This window comes from Rhinopithecus bieti, unplaced genomic scaffold, assembly GCF_001698545.2.
Source record: "Rhinopithecus bieti isolate Rb0 unplaced genomic scaffold, ASM169854v2 scaffold_788, whole genome shotgun sequence".
Lineage (NCBI taxonomy): Eukaryota > Metazoa > Chordata > Mammalia > Primates > Cercopithecidae > Rhinopithecus > Rhinopithecus bieti.
The window spans coordinates 2,088,195-2,104,197 of record NW_016803416.1 but is presented as its reverse complement, the minus strand read 5'-3'; the positions used below and the strand labels follow the sequence as shown (position 1 = coordinate 2,104,197).

General features: G+C 39.0%; 1 protein-coding gene across 5 annotated transcripts in view; it reads left to right on the top strand.

Moving 5' to 3' along the window:
- The window catches only part of SAMD12 (sterile alpha motif domain containing 12), a 437,393-nt gene that overhangs the window by 231,382 nt on the left and 190,008 nt on the right, over positions 1–16,003 (top strand). For 3 of the 5 annotated variants that reach the window (XM_017882752.1, XM_017882767.1, XM_017882757.1), the window contains exon 4: positions 7,760–7,900. In XM_017882752.1, the coding sequence (XP_017738241.1) occupies positions 7,760–7,900 (141 nt within the window). Of the gene's footprint in view, positions 1–7,759; positions 8,044–11,620; positions 11,683–16,003 lie in introns of those variants that run through there. The other 2 variants (XM_017882776.1, XM_017882746.1) reach the window with 2 other exon arrangements.

The window sequence follows — 16,003 nt, the reverse complement described above, 5'->3', positions numbered from 1 at the left end:
GAGGTAATCTATGTAAAGCTACTAGGATAGTGTTTAACAGAGTAACTGCACCATAGGCATTTGGTATTATTATTACAGTTATGAGGAGGAGGAGGGGAGGAGGAGGAGGAAGAGTAAGAAGAGGTGGTGGCCAGTCAAGGAACAGTAGTATCCAAATTGTGTTATTGTGGTTCCAAGTTGCAAAAGTCCTGTGTATGTATTATTTCACTTGACTCTCATGGTCGTTCTATGAGATCATGTAGTTTTCATCGCCATTGTAGAGATGAGTAAATTAAGACTCACATTGTGCTTTCCTAGGCATTTATCTACACCTTTTAGCTGTGATCCCATGCTTTCGTGGTTTTGCCTCTCTGTTTCTTTGTTCCCAAAATTCCAATTTTGGGGTAATGGCATGATTGGAGAAACACAAATTTGGTCCATGGGACACTGGTTGTATGCCCCATGCCTGTTACTCTGGCCCAGCCAGGACTGGGGTGGAGCCAGAGGCATTCGCTTAGTGCATGACCCGGACCTTTACCTGAGAGCAGTTTTGGAGCTAACCCAGTGCACAAAGGGCCATTTATTTGGGGAACTGTCCAGTGATCTATTTCTGGCAGAAAAGAGGCCTTGTAATTCATCCTATTCTGGGAAAAGTGGCACCCCCACCAACCACATGCAGTGGCACTGAGATTTCCCAATAGAACAGGGTCTGAAGCCACTCTTGGCTCACCTCCACCTTCCCCTGTCATTTCCAATCATGTCTTATGACATGCAGTCATTTATCTTGAGAAGTTGTGCCAGGCTGTCTGTTGCAATTCCCTGAGCAGAAGATGAAGGGCACCTGTAATAGAGACCAGAAACCAGGCTGGCCTTGAAAGTCAGAGACATGGTCTAGACCTAAGTCTCTACCTCATCTTCTTAGGCAGGACACTTTCTCTGTGCCTCACTTCTCCATGTGGAGCACAATGAATCCTGTGTGGTAGTCAGAAACTCAAATGTTCCTTTCAGCTGTGGTAGGCTGAATAATATCCACCCAACAGCATCAGGTCTTAATCCCTGAAACCTGAAAATGTTACAAGGACAAAGGGTCTTTGCAGATGTATTAAGTTGAGGATCTTCACAAGGGAAGATTATCCCCAGTTATTCAGATGGGCCCCAAATCCAATCCCAAGTGCCCTTGTAAGACAAAGGCAGAGTGAGATTGTACACACACAAGAGGAGAAGGTGATAGAATGGAGGCAGAGATTTGTGGCCACACGCAAAGGGGTGCTGGCAGCTGGCAGAAACAGGCGTATCAGCGAATGTATTGTGCCCTACAGGAGTGTGGGCCCTTCCGACACATTGATGTTAGCCCAATGGAACAGATGCTGAACTGACTTCCAGAACTCTGAGGAGTAAATTTCTATTGTTTGAAGTGCCTGTGTTTGTGATAGTTTGTTATGGCCACCATAGGAAATGAATACACTGCTCTGTGACTCAATTATCCCTCACCTTTCCTTGCTGCTCATCTGCTCAGCAAGGGTTTGTAGTCTCAGTTGGTGTGTGTTCAAAAATAGAAAAAGGCACTCGTCTTTCTTTAGGCCTCATTTAGTCTCCTGTTCTCTATTGCTTTCAACTGGGATGTATATGTTTCTTTTGTCACCACAACAAAATGGAGCGTCTTCCCTCTATTTGTTCAGTTTCTTGTTGTTTTACCAGACAGCTTCTAATCAAGTCTTTTACATCTTTTCTGATATAAGTAATTTAATAGTCTTGAGAGCATCAATTTGTGGTAAAGAAGATAACCTTTATGTTGATTTAACGGCACTAAGGATATGTGCTCAATAAATACTTATGAGCACTACTGTGTGCCAGCACACAGGCAGCACTAGGGAATCCCGAGGGTAGCAGGGCACCTGACAGGAGAGACCCCCCTCAGAATGTTAGGGTTCTCCAGAGAAAACCAAGAGGGTATATGCACAGTATGAGCATATGTATACACATATATACATATACATGTATATACAGCAGGAGATTTATTTAAGAAATTGGCCTATTTCATTATGGAGGCTGGCAAATCCAGAATCTGCAGAACCAGTGTCCCAGTTGGAGTTGAAAGGCCAGAAGCTGCTGTAGAACCAGGAAGAGCTAACATCCTAGTTTGAGTCCAAAGGCTGGCAGGCTGCTATAAAATTAAGAACCAATGTCCCAGTGCAAAGGCCATCAGGCAGGAGAATTCTCTCTTCGTCTAGGAGGGGTCAGCATTTTGTTCTACTCAGGCCTTCAGTGCTTAGATGAGGCCCACCCACATTATGGAGGGCAGTCTGCATTATCCACTTCACCAACTGAAATGTTAATCTGATCCCCAAACACCCAGAATAATGTTTGACTAAGTATCTGGGTACTTCATAACCAAGTCAAGCTGGCATATAAAAATAACCGTCGCACTTGCTCTTGTGTTGATGGTGTTCTAGTGGAGCACATATAGTCATGCTTTTTCTATGTATGCTCAAGCTTCAGATTGCAGCAAAACTCTAATTTTCCAAGATTGCTAGCAGAGTACCATGTTCCTGCTGCGGGAACATCCTCACTGAATATTCCCTGGCCCAAGCCTCTACAAGGAGTTCTGGGGAATGTTTTTAGCTCTGAGGGCACCTAATGAGGTTAAACAATACAGAGCTGGGTTGTAAGAGGTCCTTCTGATAAGTTCCGCCAGGATATGCCTATGCTTACATTACCCCCAGTCAACTCAGAGCTTTGGGGTTCGAGGAGAGTACTGAAGGAATAACAACATTCAAGAAAAGAAGAATATTTTAATTGTTTTTCTTTGTTTAATACTGTCGTGTTTATTCTTCTCCATATCTCAAGTGCTCTCTAAAGAAAAAATAGCAGTAATACTGCCAGGATTTCCTCCTTCCAATGCATCCTCTCTTGAGCAGTGACTCAATTTCTTGCTCGGAAATGGTGCCCCCAGACATTGGTGGCTCAGGTTGAAAATGTGAGTCATCTCTGATGTCTGTCTTTCCCTCAGACCCCACTTCTGGGCATTGTAAAGCTAATAAAAATATATCCAGAATTTTACTATTTCTTATTACTTCTTCCCCACCACCCCAGTACAAAGACATTGTTACCTCCTGTTTAGATCACTTTGGTAGTCCACAGACTCCTCCTTGCTCCTACACATGCCTCTGCCCCGAATCCATTCTCCACATAGTGATCAGAGGGATTCTTTTTAATACCTGATATCATGCCCAAGTTACCCTTGCTCAGAACTTTTCATGTTCAGAAGAATAAAATCCAGAGTCCTCTCCAGGGCTTCCGAGGCCCTGTTTGATCTGACCCTGTCTTCTCTGAGACTTCATTTCTGACCATTCTCTTATCTCACCTGCTCTGCCCTAGTGACACTAGTCTCCCTGTCATTCCTCTAATTGCGTTGACACTTCGATTCCCTCATTCTCCTTTCTGGTTCCAGCCTCACCCCTTCAGAGAGGCCTTTCCTATCCTAACCACCCCAACTACAATAGCCCCCCTCTTTTTAATAGGGGTCCCTGTCTGCCCCTTCATTCTGCTTTCTCTTCAGAGCACTTATGACTATCTGGGATCATACATCTGTCTCTAGATCTAAATCTAGTTGTCGGTTTATTTGTGTATCACCTTCCTCCAACCCTAAATGGTGAGCTCCATGCAGGCAGAAGATACTACTCATCTCCATATCCACAGCACCCCGAATAGTGGCAGGCACATAATGGTGATCAATAAATGCTTGTTAAAGGAAAAGAGTAAAAAGCAGGGAGTAAGAGCAAGTGAAAAACTTTAAGCTTCTTCTAACCCCAAGGGTCTGTGAGTTGGTGAAGGGCCCAGCAGCCCAGGTCACCTAATTACTTTTATAACAAGCTTGATTGTATCAGGCAATTCAGTTGGTGCTTCTTGTTTGAGATTGAGTTGATTTTTCACTACTTGGCCCTTCTCTGTATTGTCAGAGGACTGCAGAACAAGGTGACCAAGGTGACCTATGAGCAGAGGCAGGGAATGTTCAAGTTGGGACGGTGCTCCTGTGTTATCTGTCTACAATGGCAACCCCCCTCTTCATTCATGTGGCAACTTTAAAAAAAATTTGCTCTATCAGTAGGTTTTGTCTAACTCTTGCTTCCTCCTTAAGTCCTAGCATTTCTTAGCATTCATCACCCACTCATAGACATTTGCCATGAGTTACCTTCCTTGTCAGCCTGAAGGCTTCAAAAGTGACTCTGTCTGCTGTGTTCATCACTGTATCCAGGGGGAGTGACAAAGTAACAGAGGCATAGTGAGTGCTCAATAAGTGTTTGTTGAACTAACAATTGAATTCTATGATAAACAACAAAAATTAACATAAATGATAAAATAATTTGATGATTGCTTACTTACCACTTTCTTGATATCTCATCAAAACAGTACCCCACTTATTTGGACATTTGTTTATTTTGTATTCATCAGGAGGTGGTGGACTAGGAGATTGATGGGATATTTACTCCTAGAAATAATTTAATTATTACAGAAACTTTCCAGAACCATCGATCCATAGAAACCATCCAAAGAAGACCATGAATCAGATTTTGTTAATAAGATTTTTGGTGTACAGATCATGCTCTTCTCTAGAAGTGATTTTACCAGGAAATTTTAAAAGAATTTTTACCCTTAATCTTTCTTGAAAACTAACCCTTTCATTTTCCTACCAAGGAAGATAAAGCACAACTGAATGTAGAGTGGGAAAAATTAGGACGAGCGCTCATGTTTTAAATATTCTTTAACTTCTCAATTTCTCTTCCAACAGAGTAGAAATAATTCTCAGGATTTGGATTAAATAATTTGAACAGTTGGACATTTAATATGTGAAATGCTCATAAGCATGATTGTTTGTATCACACAGTCAGAAAATGAACAGATTTTTATGACTGACAAAATTTTCTGACTCGTATATTTAAACCCAATGCAATTAACCCACCAAAGTAGAAATAACATTCTAGTAGGGCTATGTATCTTTACTTTGACCAATCACATGCATTTATGGAAAGGCTGGGACTACAGGTTTACAGGAAGACATCAAACAAAGGAAAGTTGAACTGTGTGCGCTGGAATAAAACCCTGCCTCTGATGCCTTAACACTGTGTTCTAACCATGGCCCAGCCAGCTTATGACAAAAGCAGCCGCGTGTCTTATCAGCGCCTCGGCAGCTCTTGCTAGGAAATGCCACAGCTTGCAAAACCACAGCCCAAATAATTGGGAACAGAAAGGAGGGAGGGTGATATACATTTTTATGTTGGGAAGGATTAAGATCATCAGAGCTTCAGGGAGTGTTTTATGTAGTATTTGTAAGTTTATGACATGTATAAAGATGTAGATGTCTGTTATTTGGAGGCCAATTATCTATATAAATGATATTTAAGCCCTATTCTTTGTTTTCTGAGTAAAACTTCTGGACTAAGGTCTGACAGTGAGCAAAGCATTGGACTGCAGGGCTGTCCTGGAAGCCCGGCACTCAGGCTCACCTCTCCTTAGCACTCCTCTGCTTTTTACCTTTGTGTGTGCCAGCAACCAGAAATGGGGAAAGGAAAGGAAATCTAAAGCCATCTGTCTGACTTCTTAAAAACATGTAAATTCCAGTCACAAGGCCAACTGCTGCTATAACAGATTATTACAAACTTCCATGGCTTTAAACAACACAAATGTATTGTCTTACACTGACGGGGGTCAGAAGTCCAAAAATGGGTCTCATAAGGCTAAACTCAGCGAGTTAGTGGAGCTGTTTTCTAGAGGGTGTGGGAGATAACTCATTTCCTTGCCTTTTCCAGCTTTTAGAGGCTGCCTGAATTCCTTGGCTCTTGGCCACTTCACTTTGACCTCTGCTTCCATTGTCACATCTTTCTCTGGCTCTCCCATCTCCCTCTTTCACTTCTAAGGACCCTTGTGATTAGATTGAACTCACCTGGATAATGAAAGGTACTCTCCCATCTCAAGATCCTCCTTACTTTAATCACATTTGCAAAGTCCCTTTTGTGATGTAAGGTAAGAAATTAACAGGTTCCAGAGATAAGAACAAGGACATCTTTAGGGGCCCATTAGTACACCAACCACAGAACACAATGGAAATTACTGGAGTCCAATTTTGTCCTTTCCGTCCTTTTCTCATGACCACCACCATCTGCCTGGTGTTGCCAAGCCTGAGCTGTAGTTATGTAGGATTCCTCTCACAAATGCAGGTTCCACTGAAGCTTCAGACCTCCACCCCCAACCACTGCAATCATGCACACATCCAAGAGCTCACTTTCTCTCTAGGCATTTGTCCAGGGCCACATCTATATTAGCATAATTCTCACTAGTGCTGCTTATTAAGCATCTCACTTCTGGGCACATATTGGGAGTACAATTAGTGGCCTTTCTGTGTGTGGAAATGTTCATGCAACTAGTTCTGGCCAATGATATGTAAATGACTCTAAGCTGAGCATTTCATTGATAGCATGAAGATCTTCTAGCGCCTTCTCTCCTCCCTCTTCTTACATTGATCAGCAGTGTTCAAGATGGGTAGACTTGTAGTTTGGCATGCAGAACAAACTGGAAGCAAAGTTTGCTGTAGCCACTGATATGTTGGAATTGTTTTTTACAACAGCATATAAACTAACTTATCCTGACTGATGCACTTAGCAAAGGTTAAAAGGAAGGAAACTAAAAGCATAAACAACACAAACTGCTGCTAACTGGTTTTCTCCATTCGCCTGTCTCCTCGTGAAATGTATATGATGATATACCTGAAGACATCATTCATCACATGTAGTTGACTCTATCTCTTCTTCATCTGTGGAAATGAGAAAAGATCTGCAGATATGATGAGTAGGAATGTTGGAGAAGAGTAGAGGTGGTGCTATGGGCATTTAGCAATGATCACTCTTTATTTCTTGCAGTAAACCCTCAAAATGGAAATATACTTATTTTAGGGCAAGCACAGAGTGGAGGAGAATTTGATGGAAATCACAGTAGGAAGAGAAGTATACAGGGAAAGAAAGATTGAAGAGAGGCCATGCCAGCTGACCGTAGCCCAGGGTGTCTGCATATTGTAGGCATTCACACCTCGAGGTGCCTTGTTTTTCAACTCTTTGGATGCTCTTTTACCCTGCTCTTCTCCCTCTCAGCCCTGCTAGAACCCTTGCATTAGACCAGTAATTGGGATTAAGGCATAACTTCCACCAGCTAGAGATGGAACCTCCAGCCCATCAGGGGTACAGCAGGAGTGTCAATTGCCTGCAGATGAAAACTGGACTTTAAATGCATGTTTCACAGAATGTTATTATACCCTGTGCTACACATTGCTAGAGTTAATATATGTACCACTGTTAGAGCATCCAGTTCTTCAGCTGGGTTGTAAGTGAGTTGTCAGTGACTTGGGCTCCTGTGGGCCAGCCTGAGAATCCATCCCCCGATGAAGAGCATTGTTTCTATGGAAACCTGCAATTTGTGACCCAAATATCCAGGTTAAGGTTTTCCTATTTTATCTAACTGAATGTATGAGTCACACATTCTAACTGAATGTGTGAGTCAGTGGGGTTTCCCAATGTTCAATTAAAAGTTAGGGTTCTCTTTTAAATATGTATGTATTTTTTCACCCAGATAATCCATTTGTGTCAGCAATAATAATGGAGGACTTTTATTCTAAAATGTCTGTGTTTAGGTAGAAACTTCTGTGATGGCAGGGTTAGTCAAGACCAAAATGGACATCTTTCTTCAGCAAGTAGTTCATTTGCTTTTCCTTTTATTTCTTAAAACCCTGCAGGGCGAGCCCTGCTGAGACTTACTGACAAAAAGCTTGAGCGAATGGGGATTGCCCAGGAGAACCTCCGGCAGCACATCTTACAACAGGTGCTCCAGCTGAAGGTGCGAGAAGAAGTCAGAAATCTACAGTTACTCACACAAGGTACACTGTTGCTTCCTGATGGGTGGATGGAAGGGGAGATGGGAAGAAATAAAATCTTACTATTAGGACAGATGGAAGCCGGGGAGAATTTGTTACTATTTCTTCGCAGAATTTCCTTCCTAGAAAATAGTACACAGATTTAAAGATTACTTCCCTTTGAAACATTTTTCATAGCTCACTAGAGAAAAGGATGCACAGATAAGTAATGGATGAGCAAACAGAATTACCTGAGCTAACTTCAAGGTCGTCACATACAGTTGTATGGATTGTATACTGCACAACCCCAAAGAATACCAGTCACATCAATCGGGGTACTATTGCACTCACTAGTGTTGTATAGTATGCAGCCTGCACAACTGTACAGTCCAGCTCTAGCTATCTTCACCTGTGCCAGTTGTGAGGGTGCTTTAGAATTCGAGTGATTCTGTAGTTAAGATGATCAGTGATATAGGTGGAGTTTTTATTGTATTTTTATTTTGCTTTTCACTGGTTACTGGGAGAAAAACATTTTAGATATGTATAACTATATGTGAATGTATTATACACATACACTTTAGAGATTGTAAGAACCCCATTTAGCTTCTTGAAAGAATAATTTTTAAAATAGACTATAGTGAATCTAGGACCAGACTGTTAAGCGTATATAATTCTTAACAGGAATTATAAATAACTTCAATATGATGAGAGCACTTAAGATCTCAATAACTGTGAAAGTGACAAAATAAAACTAGAATTCTAAGAAAGCCGTAAGTTACACTATATGTAACTTATATGTCTACATATGATTTGGATACTATCAACCTTCATTGGCTATAAACTTTATTTGTTTTATTTTAGTGTCCATTGTACATCATTTTAAATGAAAGGATGATAAAATATGTGTTTTTGAGAGCCTTGAGTATTTGTCATTCTGCAGAATGTTGTAATTGCATGCGTACTGATATTGGAGAAATCTAGGTCAGCCAAGTTTCATGTTATTGCATTTAGATTAACCTAGTAATAGTTCATTTGCCTAGAGGAAATAATGTGCTCCCTGAAAGACGACTATTCTAGAAGGATAAATATAGACTTCAAGTGAGCATAAAATAGTATTGTTTGTTTCATATGCATTATTTCCATTTTGTCCCCAGAGACTTCCAATGGTGAATTTACTGGTATACTAAGTGATTTAAATTTGAATGTGAAGTACTGATACGCTTTTAAGTTTCTTTTAAGAAGTAGATAGAAATATGAAGATTATGATAAGAAAGTTTATCACAGTGCTATTTGGAAAACGGAAAATTTACAAGAGACGTAGAGGTCCAGCAATATGAAAATAATCATGTAATTCTGCTTAAATTCATAAGATTCAGTATACTGCCCAGTTATGAAAATTACATCTTTAAAGAATACACAACAACATGGGAAATAACTGAAGTCATACAAGGTGGGGGAAAAGGTCGTGTGTAAAATCGAATGCATAATACAAGCCCAATTTTGTAAAAACCATATATTCTTATATCTACAGAAAAAGAGGACTGCAAGTAAATATGCCAACCATTTTAATAAGGGATCTCTCTGGATTGTGGGATAAGTGGGTGATTTAAATTTTTATTTTTTCTATATTTTCCAAATCTTCTGCAAATTCATATTACAATTACAATCAGAAAATACAAACATGCATTTTTTTAAGCTTCAACCACAAGCATAGCTGCCCAGCTTCTGTTTAGTGTCTATGGTTTTCACAGCTCATTTTTTTTTTTTTCCCCCTGTGGTGATGATCTATAGAATGAGACCTAAACTCACGGGTGATGTTTTGTGTGTGCCTTTGACTCTTTTCCTCTTCTAGTGTCAGCTTGTAGTGTGTTTGCTTTGGAGAATCATTTTCTACAGCTCTCATTGCCCTAGATGCATAATATATTAGATTTTTCCTAAGATAGTGCTCAAGTTTATTAAACTAAATATACATATGTGTTCTCGGAAGTTAATGCCCACTTCAGCCCTTTCAATTCAGTTGTTGTCACTTTCTTTAGCTTTGAAAAACTGTACATTTTAAATTCTTTCATTCAGTTCCCTTTGGAAGACCGCATTGTTCTCTACCTCTTGGATATTTTGTCTGTGCTGACATTACCTCTTTTATTGCTTGTTCTTCACATGTTTTCTTTTTGGTTTTGGTTTTTTCAAGACAGAGTCTCACACTGTTGCGCAGGCTGGAGTGCAGTGGCATAATCTTGACTCACTTTAACCTCTGCCTCCCAGGTTGAAGTGAGTCTCAAGACTCAGCCTCCCAAGTATCTGGGATTACAGGCATGCACCACCACACCAGGCTAATTTTTTGTATTTTCAGTAGAGATGAGGTTTTGCCATGTTGGCCGAGTTGGTCTCAAACTCCTGGACTCAAGTGATCTGCCCACCTCGGCCTCCCAAAGTGCTGGGATTTCAGGCATGAGCCAGTTCTTCACATGTTAATATTCAAACTCATGTTATGTCAGGCATCCTTCAGAAAATACATAGCCTTATTGAAGCATTAGTTTCTTAAAAAAAAAAAAAAAAAAAAAAAACAGAAAGGAAACAAAATTGACAAGTTGTTTTTATGTCTTATGACTGATAATAAAAGTTCTAAAGACAGTCAGGTAAGTGTAAAATATTTTGGGTCTAGGTTTGCTATAATAAAAATATTAGAATTTCATTCCACTCAGGTGAACTGAAAAGTTTAAAATATATATCATATAGAAATTCACCATAGAGGTAATAGATAATTTAGTAATGAATATTTGATTCTTCATCTCTGTAAATATTATTCAGCAGAAACAATATGCTGAATAAGTACAAACAGAGACTTTGGAATGTTTTTGGAAATCTTTGGGCTTCCCTCTTCAAGAGGGTGAATCACAGTTGTTATCCATAGAGATGGAGTATCCTTCCATGGCTCACGTGGGGCTGTCACTCTGGTGTAATGCATTTAATTTCTGTTGCTGATGATTATCTAACATGTTCAGGCTGCGGTAACAAAATGCCATAACCTAGGTAGCTTATAAACAACAAAAATTTCTCTCTCACAATTCTGAAGGCTGAGAAGTCCAAGATCAGGGCACCAGCAGATTCAGTGCCTGATGAGGGCCCACTTCCTCACAGATGGCCTTCTAATCATTGTAACGTCACGTGGGGCGGGATCTCTCTGGGGTCGCTTTTACAAGAGCACCAATCCCATACATGAGGGCTGCACCCCCATGACCTGGTCACCACGCAAGGGCCCGCCGTCCAATGCCATCACCTTGGGGGTTAGGATTTCAATACATAAATTTTGAGAAGACATAACATTTAGACCATTGCATTGATATTTAACAAGTATTTACTAACCAACACATTTTAAGAAGAGTTATCACTTTCAAAGTAGTCCATTTTGAGGAAAGGAATTTATTTTAAAATGATTGCATTTCTTAGGAGTTTTCTTCTTGCCTTTGGAGGCAATTTCAAAATACAGTTTCTTGGAAACAACTTAACTGTCCATCTTTAGGGGAATAGCAAATTAAATTATGGTACATCCAGGCACTGGTGTACTCTTAGCTATAAATACGAGAATGAAGAATACTAATATGGCAGGATCTCTGGGATGCTATAAGATGTGAAAAAAGCAAGGTGCAGAACAATGTGTACTATATTTGAACAATGCGTATAGTATACTACATTTGCCAAAGAGGGGGAAATAAAAATGTATATCCATATGTGCTTTGTTTTAAGGAAATGCTGAATGATGTACAAGAAGCTAATATAAGCTGCACCTGTGGGACAGGGAAGCTGGTGGATGGAGAGAGGGTGTGTGCCTTTTATGTCACTTTGTTTTATGAAATGTATGAGTATATTAATTATTTAAAGGAATAAAATTTTTTAAAAGAAACAAGAAAGAAAAAGGGTGAATTTTGGCATCAGACATGCCCAAATTTTAAATCTTGTACCTAACACATTTTGCTGTGCTCACCAAATAGGGATGTTGTAAGAATTAAGGGAGCTAAGATATGTAAATCACTCAGTACAGTATGATAGTAAATACAGAATGTTGTTGGCTATCAGTAATAGAAGCCACGCAATTTAATCAACCTCATACATTTATAATAATCGTTGTTTTTATAACTTCTTTATAGAGATATAATTCACATAACATACAACTTACCCACTTAAAGCTTAAAATTCAGTGACGTTTAGTGTGTAAAGAGAGTGGTGCAACCATCACAATAATTTTTAAAACATTTTCACTAACCCAAGAAGAAACTCTGTACCCATTAACAGTCATTCCCCATTTCTTCCCAATGCCGCCAACACCAGCTCCTGGAATCCCAATTGCTTAGCAGGGATATGTGCTGAGAAATACATTGTTATGTGATTCCATCATTATGGGAACATGATAGAGTATATTTAGACAAACCGAGATGGTATAGCCTGCTACACACCTAGGCTAATTGGTATAGCCTGTTGCTCTTAGGCTGCAGCATGTTACTGTACTAACTACTGCAGGCAATTGTAACACAATAGTATTTGTGTATCTAGACATATCTAAACATACAAAATGTACAATAAAACTTTGGTATAATCATCTTATAGGACCACCATCGTATATGTGGTTTGTCATTGACTGAAACATTATGTGGTGTGTGACTCTAATCTACTTTCTGTCCATCTGCCTATTCAGGACATTTTCGGTAACTGGAGTCATACAATACGTGGTCTTCTGTGATTGGATAATTTCAGTTAGGATAATGATTTTTAAGATTCACCCATGTTGTAAGCCTGTGTCAGTATTTATTTTCTTTTTATTGCTGAATAATGTCCCACTGTATTACTATACCACATTTTATTTATCCATCAGTTGATGGATTGTTTCTGAATTTTGGTTATTAATAATGGTGCTTTGAACATTTATGTGCAAGTTTTTGCATGGACACATGTTTTCATTTCTCATGGATACATATGGAGGAGTTGAGTTTCTGGGTCGTATGGTAACTCCATGTGTATGAAAGCCAAGGTGACTTCACCATTTTACATTCCCACCAGCAGTGTATGAGAAAGCAATTTCAACACATCCTCACCAACACTGGCTATTGTCTGTCTTTATTATAGCCATTCCAGTATGTGTAAAGTGGTATCTCATTATTGTTTTGATTTGCATTTCCTTGATGGCTAATGATACTGCACACCTTTGCATGTACTTACTGCTTATTTGTGTATCTGCTTTAGAAAAATATCTACTCCGATTCTTAGATTGTTTTTTAATTGGGGTATTTGTTTTTTCCAAGCTTTATTTTTGATCCACAGTGTTTCAGTACTTGATTGTCCACCTTACATACAAGATCTGGAATTAAACGTTTGGCTACCATTTCCAAGGAAGAACTACATCCTTAAAGGATGCAGTAATTCCCATACCAAAGACATTCAAAGCAACCTGCCACAGAGTTGGAAATCAATCCCAAACTGAACAAAGGAATGCACGCTAAGATTTTCTCTCAAGGAAACAACACTCTTTGGGATGTAGAAATTAAACATACACACACACAAACACATCAAATTAATTGCATCGGTTTGTAATCAGAACTTTAAATTATATATGATCATTTGTACACTCATTCCGTAGTGTTTCTAGAGGCAATAAAATAACAGAAAACTAAGCCTACTTTTCTGTCTTTCGATTGCTGTTTTAAAATGTGCCTTAAGCTTTTGATTCCACACTAATTGTTTTTACACAGTTGGCCAGGAGCTCCATGACAGTGGCCAAAATGGTCACAAATGGACCGAAAGAGCTCTATCTGGCCACCGTGGGTTATTTGAACACGGAAAAGAGGAATTCTTTGCCCCCTTTTTTCTTGCTTTCCTCGTTCTGGCTGCTGACAAAAACTGTAAGGCATTTGAAAATTTTGTATGTTGCATGCATAGCTGATATATCAGTATATAAGCACTAGCACTGAATCATGACAAAAGTTCCTGAAACAGATCATTATCTAAATCCAGAGCCATCCTTAAATTGAAATCCTGACCTCTGATTCCCCCTGCTCTTATTCTCAATGGCCTGCTTACTATGTGATATTTGCAAGTAACACAGTCAATGCTTGGACTTGCTTTCATGTCATCCCTTTGGTGCCTTTAAGGTGATTCTCTCCTCTGTGTAGCCTTTTGGTGTTCTGTGTTCTGTCCATGGAGTGGCCAGGATGTCAGTCTGGTTGGTTGGTTTTTTTTTTGTTTTTTTTTTGTTTTTTTGGTTTTTGCTCACATGTACCTGCTGGAAACTCAGCTATGTCAGAGTACTTCTAGTTGTCTCTTGGGAAACATGGTATAGAACTGAAAACATAATTATGCTTTCCTTCTGTTTGGTTCGTGAGAAATGGGGGAAGGTGCCTTATGTAACATATGGCAGTGGTGCAAATTATATTTTGGGATGCTTCAAATTAATCCACAATCAAGGACCCAAGGGGTATTCTTAGCTTTTTAATAGTGGACAATGTTTCTAGTAGGAAAACTCTTCCAGGAATATTGAATGCTGAATGTTCAGTATCAGCTATGTGACTGTTTCTCATATAGCTAATGAGTGATAAATGTTTACTATGTACAAAGCATGCACTAATTGTCACATCAGCTTCTGACATTTATGCTACCATGGTCAGTCCTGTTTGTTAGCCCCAATTTCAATATGGATATAAGAGAGGATGAAGAGGTTAAGTAGCATACTCATAGTCAGACAACTAGTAAAAAGCATAGCACAGGTCTGTCTGACTCCACAGCAAACTTTTACCCATTATGCTTTATTGCCTTTATTACGTGAAATGGGCTAATAATTTCCATCTCCAGGTGGTGGTTAAATGAGATTTTATGTAGAAACCATATAATAGAGTTCATTGCATATTCTATGACAGAGGTTGGCAAGCGTTTTCTGTAAAGGACCAGTTAGTAAGTATTTTAGTTTTTGCCAGCCATATGGTATCTGTTGCAACTACCCCCACTAGGCAAAACCCAACCATAGACAATACTTAAATGAATTAGGCATAGCAGTGTTCCAATACAATTTTATTTACAAAAAGGATTACTGATACACATCAAAGGAAACAACAGAGTGAAAAGACAACACAGAATAGAACATATATATAAATCACCTATCTGAAAAGGGGTTAATATCCAGAATAGGTAAGAAATGTCTACAACTCAACACAAGGGAAAAAAAAAAAAAAAACAAGCCAAATAATAAAATAAGCAAAGGATTCAAATAGATAGTTCTCCAAAAAAGGTATACAAATGGCCAATAGGCATATGAAATGATGCTCAACATCACTAATCATTAGAGAAATGCAAATCAAAGCCACATATCATCTCACACCCATTAGAATGGACACTACCAAAAGAACAGAAAATAACTAGTGTTGGCAAGAATGTAGAGAAATTGGATCCCTTGTATACTGTTAGTGGTAATATAAAAGTGTATAGCCATTATGGAAAACAGTATTGAGGTTCCTCAAAAAACTAAAAATAGAGTTACCATATGATACAGCCATCTCACTTCTGGGTACATATCCAAAAGAATTCAAAGCAGGATCTTGAAATAATTGTACACCCATGTTCAGTGCAGCATTATTCACAATAGGCAAGAGATAGAAGTGACCCAAATGTCTAACAACAGATGAATGGATAAAGAAAACATGGTATATATACACAATGCAATATTATTCAGCCTTTAAAAAGAAGGAAATCCTACCACATGCTGCATGACAAACCTCAAAGACATCGTGCTAAACAAAATAAGCGAGTCACAAAAGGACAAATAATGCATGATTCTACTCATATGGAGTATCTAAAGTAGTCAAAATCATAGAAACAAAGTAGAAAAGTGGCTACAAGGGCTTGGGGGAGGAGGAATTTGTGTTTCATGTACAAGTTTCAGTTTTGCAAGATGAAACCTTATAGAGATCTGTTGCACAACAACTTAGATATACTTAACATGACTGAACTGTATACTTAAAAATGGTTAAGATAGTAAATTTAATACTATGTAGTTTTACCACAGTAAAAAAAAAAAAAAAAAAAAAAAGCTAGCCCATTGTTTGTGGACCCCTGCTTTACAAATTTAAAAAATACAAAGCTCTTAAA